Genomic DNA, 12,500 nt, shown 5'->3' with positions numbered 1-12,500 from the left:
TGTGTTTCACATGTTTCAGGTTTTGTCTTCTGTAAATATGCTGCCACAGATCATCAACAAACAATTCCCTGGTTACTTCCATGATGAGCACAGCTCGTAGTGGAATTTTCTCGGGAGAAAGATGTTCCTTCTAGTTTTCTTGCATTTTTCTCGGAGTGGTTGGCGTTAGGAAGGGCATCCAGCTGTAGAAACACTGCCAGATCTGACTGGCCTGGTGCAGCCTTCGGGCTCCCCAGACCCCAGTTGAACCGTCCAACCCATGCTAGCATGGAAAACGGACGCTAAATGATGATGATGATGATGATGATGAAACACCTTCTATCTAGATGACTATGGCTAATTCTGAGAGAGCAAGGTGGGGGAAAAGAAAAATAGAATTGACCCCAGTATTTCTCTATGTCTGTGTCTCTCTGCCTTTTGATACATGAATCTGTGTTTGTCCATATCTTAACCTCGAGCTTCTCTCTCTTTGTCAATCATTTTTACGTTCTGTGAATGTATTGCCTTTATTGCTATCTGTTAGTCTGTCTTTTCTCTCTGTCCATCTATCTGTTTGCCTTTTCTTAACTAACTTTCTATTTGGAACTTATCAACTTTGCTCTCTATTTTGCACTCTCTGCTGATTAGCCTCTCTACTATGCTCCTTCTCAGTAACTCTGGTATTAACTCTCCTTCTCTCCTACTCTTTCATTCTCCCTCCCTCCTCCTCTCTCATTCTCAAATTATCTTCATTGATAACAAATAATAAATTCTCTCTCTCTCTGTTTTCAGTGTTGCTGCTGTTTCATACAGTGTTAGCTGAAAGTAAGTTATACACTAAACTATTTTTGTCTATATATATATATATATATATATATTTGAAAGAAAGAAAATGGAGAATAATGGATGTGTAAATAATTTATTTGAATGATATAAAGATGTTGAAATTTTTAATAAAAATAATACAAATAAATTATAAATCATAAAGATCTTAAAGAAATGGCAGATGCCAAAAACCAACATATATGTTTCTTTCAGTATTAATAAGATGTATTACTATAATAATCCCTAATATATCATTGAGACTTTCTCCTTATATGATAGTGATTAACCAGTGAAATTTGGAGATTATTTAATCCCTAACAAGGACCTGACATCCTCAAATTGACTGTATATATATATATATATCTTTCTCTCATTCATTTTCATACCATCATTGTTGTTGTGTCCACTTTTCCATGTTACCAGGAGTTGAATGGGACTTTTTTTAGGTAGGGAGTATTTTATGCTCGAATGCCCTTCATGCTACCAACTCTTTTAGTTGCCTGTTATAATATGCAAAGATACAATATATCATTTCTAAAACTGTATTTCTCACACACACACACATTCCAACTTACATACCGTAAATCCTCAAGTATAATCCGCATTTTTTCCCCAAAATTTAAAGGTCAAAATCCCTAGTGTGTACTATATATGAGTTTAAAAATTCAAAAATATTTTCTAAGCAATGTCCGAGTCTCTCTTTGCTGTCCGGCAATGTTTATTCAGGCGCATTTTGTGATGTTGGGCTCAAAAATACCTTAAATCATCCATAACTTGCAGTTAGCAACATTTATTAAACGTTATTACTGTTATTTCTTTATTTTCTGCAAACAAAATGCACAAAAATGCTACACATTTGCATTATGTTATTTATACAATAATAATAAAGGATGTTACCGTATGCAGTTTTACAAACGAAGGATGTTATATAGACCCTTTTGACTCAAGTTAGAGAAGGAGTGCGTATTATACACAAGGTTTATGTTTTTCAGAGGTACAGCCCCCTAAAAATCCCCTGCGGACTATACTCAATGATTTACAGTATGTATAATGCCTGGTAAAATCCTACTTTTATAGCTGCTACATTTTATACATATTTTCTCAGTTCTTTCGAAAGAATTTTTTGTATCCAGAATTTGTGAAAAAAGAACTGGGCATCTTGCAAGTCTATCAAGCATCATCCTATGAGGATGTTGAGTCATTCCTTTTGCAGGACTTGAGAGCTGTCTGAAGTGAAGGAGTACAACATTAAGAAACTAGACACCTCAGCATGGGATACAAGTTCAACAGACTTCTGCAACAGGAGCAGGTGGATTCTGTAATACGTACAGCTGAATTTTACATGAGATGCAGTTCACTTCTTTAACGAGTGCAGCTGCTTTTATGATTGCAGTTGGCTTCAACTTTCCTTGGAAAATAAACCACGTCCAGTTGGCTTGATTTTGAAAACAAGATACCAGCAATCAAATACTAAGGAAGAGATATAACCTTCATGTTCCTATAACTCTGCATGTTTTATATATATTCTGTCTTATGACTCAATCTGATTGTCACATAATTACTACTTTATAACATGACTAGCAGTTTGATATCAAAGCTTGGTTAGCTTTACTTGGCTGGATACTTGACTGCGAGACTTTATAGTTGGACTTGAATAATACCTAGCAGATATTTAACCCTTTTGTTACCGTATTTATTTTGAGATGCTCTGTGTTTCTTTCAATTACCTTAAATATAACAAAGAATTTAGTAGAATAATTTAGTTATCATTCAGTTAATGTTAGGAACATAAATTTTGACTAAGGTTTGGTGGAAGATTAATTCAAAACTTATGGAAACAAGACATTTGTACTACAGAGCCAGAGCCGGTTTCAGCCAGGATGGTAACGAAAGAGTTAAGCATGTATATCAAAACAATAATTTATCTAGTGCATACTTCATTCATTATTCATATAATATACATATGTGAAGCAAGTAATTTCGAATTGAGCCTTCTTCTGTTTTTACTGTTGTTCATTTAGTGAGTAGAGTCACACTCCTTTATTTGACTGTGTTCATTTTTGTGTTCAGTAGTTGGACAGTCAGAATTCCATTAATGTTATGTTCTAAGCTTGCGCAAATGTAAGTTCATTGTAGGTTTAGACTGTCCGATGAAATATGCCTCACTTATTCAGAAGTTAAATGCTTCCATATTCTTTGTTCAGATCTTAGCTAGTATTTCTCCTTTACGAGAAAGTCAATGTTGGAACTTAGTGCTAGTAGTGGCTAGCAAGAATGTCAGATGTTTTTCACACTAACTGGGCCTTATCAATGGCATACACTCATAACCAGCCACTTGCATAGATGAGATTTGTTACATCCACTATATAGGAAACAGTAAAGAAAGCATTCACTGGTATTGCACATAACTGCTCAGCTGAATAAAAATCTGTTATATGCAATAAAAGCAGTGTTAAATTAAAATAGCCATCTGTGTATCATACTTAATGTAAATACATCATTGAAAGGCAATTTACTGTAGTATTCATCCAGAGATAACATTGCTCATAAATGTACTGTACCTGTTTAACAAAAAATTGGTGTTGTGTATGTATTTGAGGGAGATGAAAATTGTTCCAACTGTGGCTAGCAAAAACACTAATTCAGCTTAACTGGCCATACAAGTAGCATGTACTCAAAGCCAGCCACATGCCTAGATGAAATTTGATAAGTCTGATAAATAGGAAACTTAATGCATTCTACACTGATTCCTATATCATAGAGGTGACAAATCACATCTAGGCATGTGGCTGGCTGTGAGTACAAACCATTGATATAGTGCAAGAAGACTGAAATACATTGTGTTCTCACCATCTGAAGTTCTCTTGTGTTCCTCTGAACATTCATCATAGACATTTACATTGCTTGAGATTTTAACCTGGTTCCAGAATTCTTGACAATATTACAAAACAAATGCATCATTTGTGTTCAGGTCTGAGGGGAGTTTGTAAACAGAATGTGTTGTATGATTCTCAGAAAGAAGTATGGTGACACTACCTGAAGAAACAACTGCATTAGCACTGGGGATACTAGCTACACCTTTATATAGCTGGGACTTTGGCAAGTAATAGATTGATCGGATACTTCTGTCTAATTCCACCATTAATATCAAGGAAGCTAATTCCAAATTCTTGTTCACAAATCCTATGAAGAAATAGCAAATTAGACTGCTTTATGATCTGTTGTGAGTATTATATATCTGTATATGTGTGTATGTATGTATCTGTATATGTATGTATCTGTATATGTGTGTATATATACAGTATGTATATATAAATATATATATTTGTGTGTGTGTATGTGTGTATGTATGTATCTGTATATGTATGTATATATAAATATATATATTTGTGTGTGTGTGTGTGTGTGTATACAACCCCCCCCCCACACACACACACTCTTTAGTATAGTATTGGTATATGTGTATATACATACGTGCATGTGTGAATGCATGTCTTTATATACAAACTCAAGAAAATGGTATTCAATAAGAAGAGTTGAGAAGCATATACATGTTGGTACTTATTTTTATATATATATATATGTGTGTGTGTATACACATGTATATATGTATTTATGTGTGTGTGTATGTATATGTATGTATGTCATTAGTGGATCATATATCCAAAAAAGAAGCACACTTTAAGGGATAATGTATTTACATGAAGTTAAATATATATCTGGTCATAGAGTGACCAATCTAGACAGTTTTGGAATATTCTTTGTTGAATAACTGATGTCATGAAGTTCCGTGTTATCTAACAGATGGTGGCTTTTGTGAACATGTAGAAGCGCAGTGTTGGTTCTGCAATCAATTATAAACCACATGGTGATCATTGTAAGAAACCCTGTGTCCAGGTCATGAATGAATCGTCAGTGGATCATATTTCTGAAAAAGAAGCACACTCTAAAAGATAGTGCAATAATGTTTATTGATATGCAGTTAAATATATGACCAGACATTTATTTAACTGCATGTAAATATATATATATGACAGGACGTGATTCGAAATAAAAACTTAATGAAACAGGAAATGCCGAAAAACGCGAGACAAGCTGAAAGAGGAGGAGGGGGAGAGGGAGCAGAGAGAGAGAGAAGGGGAAGAGGGAAGAAGGAAGAAAGAGGGAAGGGGAAGAGGAAAGAAGAGGAGTGAAAGAGAGTAGGGGTGAAAAGATGAAGGACCGAGGAGAAGCAGGAGGGGGGAAGAGTTGAGACCAAATGGCGTAAAAGAGCGAAGAGAGAAGATTAATCCCTGTTCACGGCGCAAACGGGAATCCGGATGGCCTCTGTGCAAGGACAAACCGAACACAGACAGGTGTTGCAAGGAGTGACCGGTGGAGCGGAAATGGCATGAGACCAGTGTGTCGTTGGCAAGGCGGATGTCACGGAGGTGTTCCGCGAACCGGTCAGCCTATATATGTATATATATATATATATATATATATGTAGGTACAGGTGTGGCTTTGTGGTAAGACGTTTGCTTCCCAATTACATGGTTCTGGGTTCAGTCACACTGTGTGGCACTTTGGGCAAGTGTTGTCCACTATAGCCTCAGGTCACTCAAAGCCTTGTGAATAGATTTGTTAGACTAAAACTGAAAGAAAGCCTGTTGTATATATGTGAGTTTTTTGTGTCTGTGTTTGTTCCCGCTACCATTTGACACCTGGTGTTGGTATGTTTACATCTCTGTAACTTAGCAGTTTGGCAAAAGAGAGATATAAAATAAATACCTGGCTTAAAAAAAAAATTAATTACTGGGGTCAATTTGTGTGAGTAAAATTTTTCAAGGCTATGCCCCAGCATGGCCACAGTCTAATGACTGAAACAAGTAAAAGATATAAAAATTAGGAGTGGCTATAGGTGCAGGAGTGGCTCTATGGTAAGTACCTTGCTTACCAACCACATGGTTCCGAGTTCGGTCCCACTGCATGACACCTTGGGCCAGTGGATTTGGTAGATAGAAACTGAAAGAAGTGCATTGTATGTATGTATATATATATGTGTGTGTCTGTGTTTGTCTCCCCACCATCACTTGACAACAGATGTTGGTGTGTTTACATCCCCATAACTTAGCGGTTTGGCAAAAGAGACCGATAGAATAAGTACTAGGCTTACAAAGAATAAGTCCTGGGGTCGATTTGTTCAACTAAAGGCAGTGCTCCAGCATTGGCGCAGTCAAATGACTGAAACAAATAAAACAATAAAAGAACACTATATATTATATATACATATACACACACATTGTATATACACATATATACATTATATATATAATATATATATTGTGTGTGTATATATATATATTATATATATATCCCAATTCCCATACAATCAAAAATATGTCTGCCTCTCTGTGTGTATGTTTATGTATGTCTTGTTTGGATATACTTGATCTACAGTTCCCCAGTAGCTGTGGTACAGTTGTTCCTCTTATTTTTATTTTTCTCTATTTTTATTTATTTTATTTATTTATTTATTATTATTATTTTTTTTTTTGCTGTTATCTTTTTTATCTTTTAAGTAGCAGCATTGATTTGGTCGGTGGAATAGCTGCAACAAACTGAACTTGGTGCCAAGATCTGCCTGAATAAGGTGATGGCACTCACAGAAATATGAAAGTTATGTGCCAGTCTTACAACAATGATAGAAAAGTAGAGTGAGTTTGTGAGCAGGCAAAAGGGAGAGGGATGGATGTGTGTGTGTGTGTGTATCACTACAGCAGCAACAGTAGTTGCAACAACAATAGCTATCTGCTGCTAAGTTCTCTCTTTTCAGTCCTTCCAACACTTTTTGCTGGTTATCACATCTTACCCTCACCTACCCATTTTCCCTCCTTTCTATCTCATCTCTCTCTCTCTCCTGATGTGTCAGTCTCTCCCCCTATCTCTCTCTCTCTCTCTCTCACTCCTCGCTCTTTCTCTCTTCTCTCTCACTCCTCCCTCTTTCTCTTCTCTCTCATTCTCTCTTTCTCTCAGATATATTCATGGAAAGCAAAAAAGAGATTACTGGACTATATATATATATATATATATATTGTTTTAGTTATTAAACTGCGACCATACTGGGGCATAGCTTCAAAGAATTCTATCTCAATGCTTATTCTTCTTTTTAAGTCTGGTACTTATTCAATTGGCCTGGTTTGCAGAACTGCTAAGTTACAGGGATGTAAACAAACCGAGACTGGTTGTCAAGTGGTGGCAGAGGAGGATAAACACAAAAGCACATGCATGCACATACACACACACACACACACATACTCTGATGCTTTCCTCTGAAGTATATGTATACTGTGTTCTAACATCAGATTATTAGTATCACTATACCTAACCAAAATAGTAATATTAATATACAAGTCTGGTACTTATTCAATTGGTCTGGTTTGCAGAACTGCTAAGTTACAGGGATGTAAACAAACCGAGACTGGTTGTCAAGTGGTGGCAGAGGAGGATAAACACAAAAGCACATGCACGCACGCACACACACACACACCACACACACACACTCTGATGCTTTCCTCTGAAGTATATGTATACTGTGTTCTAACATCAGATTATTAGTATCACTATACCTAACCAAAATAGTAATATTAATATACATAAATCATCATCATCATCTAATGTCCGTTTTCCATGCTGGCATGGGTTGGATGGTTTGACTGAGGTCTGGAGAGCCAGCGGCTGCTCCAGGCTCCAATCTGATCTGGCAATGTTTCTACAGATGGATGCCCTTCCTAACGCCAACCACTCCGAGAGTGTAGTGGGTGCTTTTTACATGCCACTGGCACAGGGGCCAGTCAGGCGGGCCTGGCATCGATCTTGTTTGGATGGTGCTTTTTACATACCACCGGCACAAAAGCCAGTCAGTGGGTACTGGCATTGGCCACAATCAGGTAGTGCTTTTTACATGCCATATATATATATATATACATACACACACACACATATATAGATATATGTGTGTGTTTATTGATATGTATGTATATAGATGGATGGGTGGGTTTGGGTTTGGATGGATAGATGTCCAACAGACTTCCATACAGTTTCTGTCTACCAAATTTACTGAAAAGATATTGATCAGCATCGGGCTGTAGTAGTAGAATACACTTGCACAAGATGCCACAATGTGGGACTGAACCTGAGACCGTACAATTGCAAAGCAAGCTTCTTATCCGCACAGCCCTGTCTGTACCTGTATACCTGAATTTTTGATGAAAATTGGATTGTTTTCCTGTCATATATGTGATATGTATAGTTATGAAATGAGTGAATCAAAAGTGAAATGATGGGTAGGATAGATGTTAGGAGCACCATTCTAAAGAAATAGCCATTAGAAAAAAATACATTCTTTGTAAATAGTAAATTGAAACCGGAAGGAATAATTAAGATATTTGTCCATGTGTTATTCTATTAATCTGTTATTGATTTCAACCAGAGACTGTGGCCATGCTAGGGCAGTGTTTATTATTATTATATATTTATTCATTCTGTGTAATTTTGAAGTGTGGTATTATAGTGAAGTGAAATGGTGGGGGTAATAACTACAAAAGCACCTTCACTTTTTTCTACTATTGATAATAATGATTTCCCACATTGGCACAAGGCCACATGTTTGTAGAGGTGGGAGTGAGCGTAGACAATTGAATGGAATATCTAGTACACAACTAGTAGTTATTATATCACACTCACTCACTTTTACTCCCTCCCTCTCCCCCCTCTCTCATAACTGTATAGAAAATCTCTGAAATGATGACATCCAGAATGAGAGAAACCTCAAAATAATGGCCCTTTTTTTAAACAGTAAAGAACACTGATCACAACAAGCTGAGTTTATTTGTTTACATCTGTAATTGTTTTCTTTTACTTGTTCCACTCATTGAACTTCGGCTATGCCAGGCCACTGTCTTGAAGAGTTTAGTCAAAGACATCAACCCCAGTACTTATATTTTTAAGTGCTGGTACTTATTCTATCAATCGCTTTTGCTGGACTAATAAGTTACTGGGACATAAACAAATCAATGCCAGTTACCTAGTTGTTATCAGAGAGTGAACAAACATGGATACAAAAACACTCACATGTAAATCTATATATATATATATACACACACACACACACATACTGTCTACCAAATTCAGTCGCAAGGCATTGGACAGTCCAGAGCTATAGCAGAAAACATTTGCCCAAGGTTCTGTACAGTGAGGTTGAACTTGAAATCATGTGGTTGCAAAGCAAGATTCTTAACTGCAGAGCTATGCCTGGATGAATTTATTTTAAAAATTTAATATTCCTTCTTCCTCCATATTACTTACTGAGCAATTAAAAATGGTATTCATTATGATGTTCCTCTGTTTCTTAATTACTGTACCATCCTTCGTTTATATCATTAATGCTCTTAAAAAAGAAAAACCTTCCTATACAGTGGAAAAATTTACAGTACCATTTCAAGGCCAAGAATTTCTAGAAGTTATCCATAGTCTTTGTCCTGAAAATCTTTCAGAACAGGCCAGCCAGTTCATTCTCATCAATGTCCAGCCTTTCCTTCTGAATGTTGTTGCTCTTTTCTATCTTTTAATCTTCTATACATTGCTAGCATTGAACTTCCACTAACTGCAATGCCTGACAATATTCCAGATGCCTGGCCTCCATTCTTGGTTTTTGCTTGACCTAGGATTGCAGTTCTGTCAAAGAGATAAGCTGTATGAAGACTTGCTTTATAAACTGAGACTTCTCTCAGTACATATCTGCATACCAACAGCCATGGCATATCAAGCACCCTGAACAGAGAGTGTTAGCAGCAGATAGGACTGCATGGCCACTGAAATAAGAAGTAAAAGACTAGTTACTTCAATTTAATTAGACATAAACTGGGGCAAAGCATGATGGTCAAGCAGTAAATTATGAAAGAAGCAGTATAGGTATTCCCTACTTCTTTCAACCGTTAAGGGTAGCTTACTCTTAGCCCATTCGGCTACTTTGCTTCTAACCTTGTCCTAGTTCCTGGTCATCCAGAGATCTAATTGATTCAGCATCCAATGATATTGTCCAACAGCAAGTACTTCTTCTTCTGATGCCCAGCTGCAAGCCCATTGACTTATCCAAGTTATTCTTTACTTTATCACAGCTTTGTATTCCTTTAGGAAAATGGTAGTGGCTACTTCCACTTCCATATTGTCCAGCGCATCAATACAGATTTCTCAAATGTGATGCCTTCAGTAGCTCTTGGTTCTGCAGCAATTGCTTGAGATCTAACACATAAACGTGAAAGAAAAACATACTGGACAGACTGAGTGTGCAATATAAAATGATTCTTAGATGTGGTCATTCACTTTGATCACTGTACATTGTTGCAAGCCAGCCTTTGAAAATGGGACCAAAACTAGCTACCAAATACTGACTGTTGATCTTGTTGAGTGCTTTCAAATGATCCAACTTGATCAGGGCCTTGCTGAAATCTAGTTTCTTATCCATTCTCTCATATGTATCACAGGAGATTGAGATTGTGTATAGATCTGTTCAAGATCACTTATTTACACTTTCCCAATCAAATTTCCTACAGCAAGTGCCAAAGCAGTTTGTTAACACATTAACCAAAATCTTAAATTCTGCATTCAGGAGTTATGAGCTGAAATTATCAGTTACATCCCTCTTGTCTGCATCTTGTTTCTTAGCAGTGTTAAATCACTCAATCAGCTTGTAGAGTTGGGAATGCTGTCATTCTGCTACCAGTTGCAGTAGGCAGCTGCTAAGAGGTTGCTGCATAAGTTTGGTAAGGGCAGACCAACCAGACCAAACAATCTGCACTTTGTGTCTTCAATGAAAATCCTGGCAGGCCATTGAGATAGTTATTAAAATCCATTACCATCTCCAAATAATCATGTTAATATATATTAAATTTTTTAGTGTCTGTAGACATGAATATAGAATAATAATGATGGTAGTCATTAAAATCTATTACCACCTCCAAATAATCATGTTAATGTATAATAATCTTCTTTTATTGTCTGTAATTATCAATGTAGAGTATGATATTAATAATGATAATTTTAGTAGCCATTTAAATTATTTAGTATCTAGCCATATTGAATCTGCCAAGTATTTATAAATCTTGTAGGGTAGACCATCCAGACTGGGCAATCTGCATGTTATGTAACTATTCACTTGCCGCCTATATTTCAGCTACCGTTATTGGCCTTTCACTGCACCTCACATCTTCTGTCAAGAGTTGCGACAGGGCTTGTTGATGTAGGCATTTAAAGTCCACTGCCACCTCTCTCCAAATAATCATTAGAATGTATATTAAATATTTTAGTATCTGCAGATATTGATATAGAATAATAATGATGATATTAATAATGAAAAGAAATAATAAATAGATAAAATGAAAATAATGTGAATCCTCTTTTTAAATTATTTAGTATCTGGCCATATTGATTTAAAAAAAAAAAAGATAGAACTTTAGAACCTGTTCCCCTCTGTTGCATTTTGGCTCCACAGCTGTGCATTATTTATTCTTTCCTTCTATCTGTCTGCCTCTCTCTCTCTCTCTCTCTCTCTCTCTCTCTCTCTCTCTCTCATATGCAAACATAAACATATTCACACACTCAATAGCATATATCAAACACTTCTTAATTTGTCTTCTGGGGAAAAGGTAGTTTGCAGCAGACTTTTTCCTAATTTTATTTAAAGTGAAACACACACACTCTCTCTCTCTCTCTCTCTCTCTCTCTCTCTCTCTCTCTCTCTCTCTCTCTCTCTCTCTCTCTCTCTGTTACTGCACTTAAACAAACACATCAAACAACTGCATCTTTTTCTTTTCTCCATTTCTACCCTATTTTTTTCTTTTTTATATATATCTTAGTATTTAATGCTTTTATTTATTCCAACACTTACAGAATCATTCTTTTCAGTTTTTCTCTTGATCTATTCGGTCTTTCATCTCTCTCTCTCTCCTTCTCTCTCTCTCTGGTTCTGCCTAGCACTCTTGTTGTCTTTGTTATTCTCTCACTCTTCTCCACCTCTCTCTCAGTTTCTACTCCTCTCTCTCTCTCTCCATCAGTCTCTATCCTCTTTTTCATTTTTGTCTTTCTGTATCATGTTTTCTTTCCAACTCTCTACTCCTCTCTTCTCATCGTATAAAGTTACCTTAAAGCACCTAGTCTAGCTCCTTAACATCTAAACCATCTTAGTAGTAGTAGTAGTAGTAGTAATTCCAACTGCACACTGGAAAATAAATATTCAGTGGGATAAAAAGGCTAAGTTAACATTAGTTGGATTTGAACTCAGAACTATGAAGCATATAATTCATTAAAACTCAGAGTAGCAATCAAAAAACCTCTTCAAGAACAAGTAAATACTCATACATATGCACACACACTCACGCACACACAAACACACACCACACACACACACACACACACACACACACACACACACAAACACACACACCACACACACAACACACATATATTATATATATATATATTATATATATATATATATATATATATATAGTTGTTAGGAAGGGCATCCAGCTGTAGAAACTTTGCCAGATAAGACCGGAGCTGGTGCAACCTTCTGGCTTCCCAGATCCCCGGTCGAACCGTCCAACCCATGCTAGCATGGGGAACGGACGTTAAACAATGATGATGATATATATATA

The 12,500-nt window shown here is 36.4% G+C and overlaps 1 protein-coding gene across 5 annotated transcripts in view; it reads left to right on the top strand.

Annotated features, from left to right (window-relative positions):
* Positions 1 to 12,500, top strand: part of LOC115209482 (low-density lipoprotein receptor class A domain-containing protein 4) — a 162,610-nt gene that overhangs the window by 19,309 nt on the left and 130,801 nt on the right. Inside the window, exon 2 of one of the 5 annotated variants that reach the window (XM_029777916.2) lies at positions 772 to 804. The exons of the other annotated variants lie outside the window; for them this stretch is intronic. Coding sequence (XP_029633776.1) covers positions 772 to 804 — 33 coding nt within the window. The remainder of the gene's footprint in view (positions 1 to 771; positions 805 to 12,500) is intronic. 5 annotated transcript variants of the gene reach the window in all.

This window comes from Octopus sinensis, linkage group LG1 (assembly GCF_006345805.1).
Source record: "Octopus sinensis linkage group LG1, ASM634580v1, whole genome shotgun sequence".
Lineage (NCBI taxonomy): Eukaryota > Metazoa > Mollusca > Cephalopoda > Octopoda > Octopodidae > Octopus > Octopus sinensis.
The sequence above is the reverse complement of the archived record's forward strand: the minus strand, read 5'-3'. Positions and strand labels throughout refer to the sequence as shown.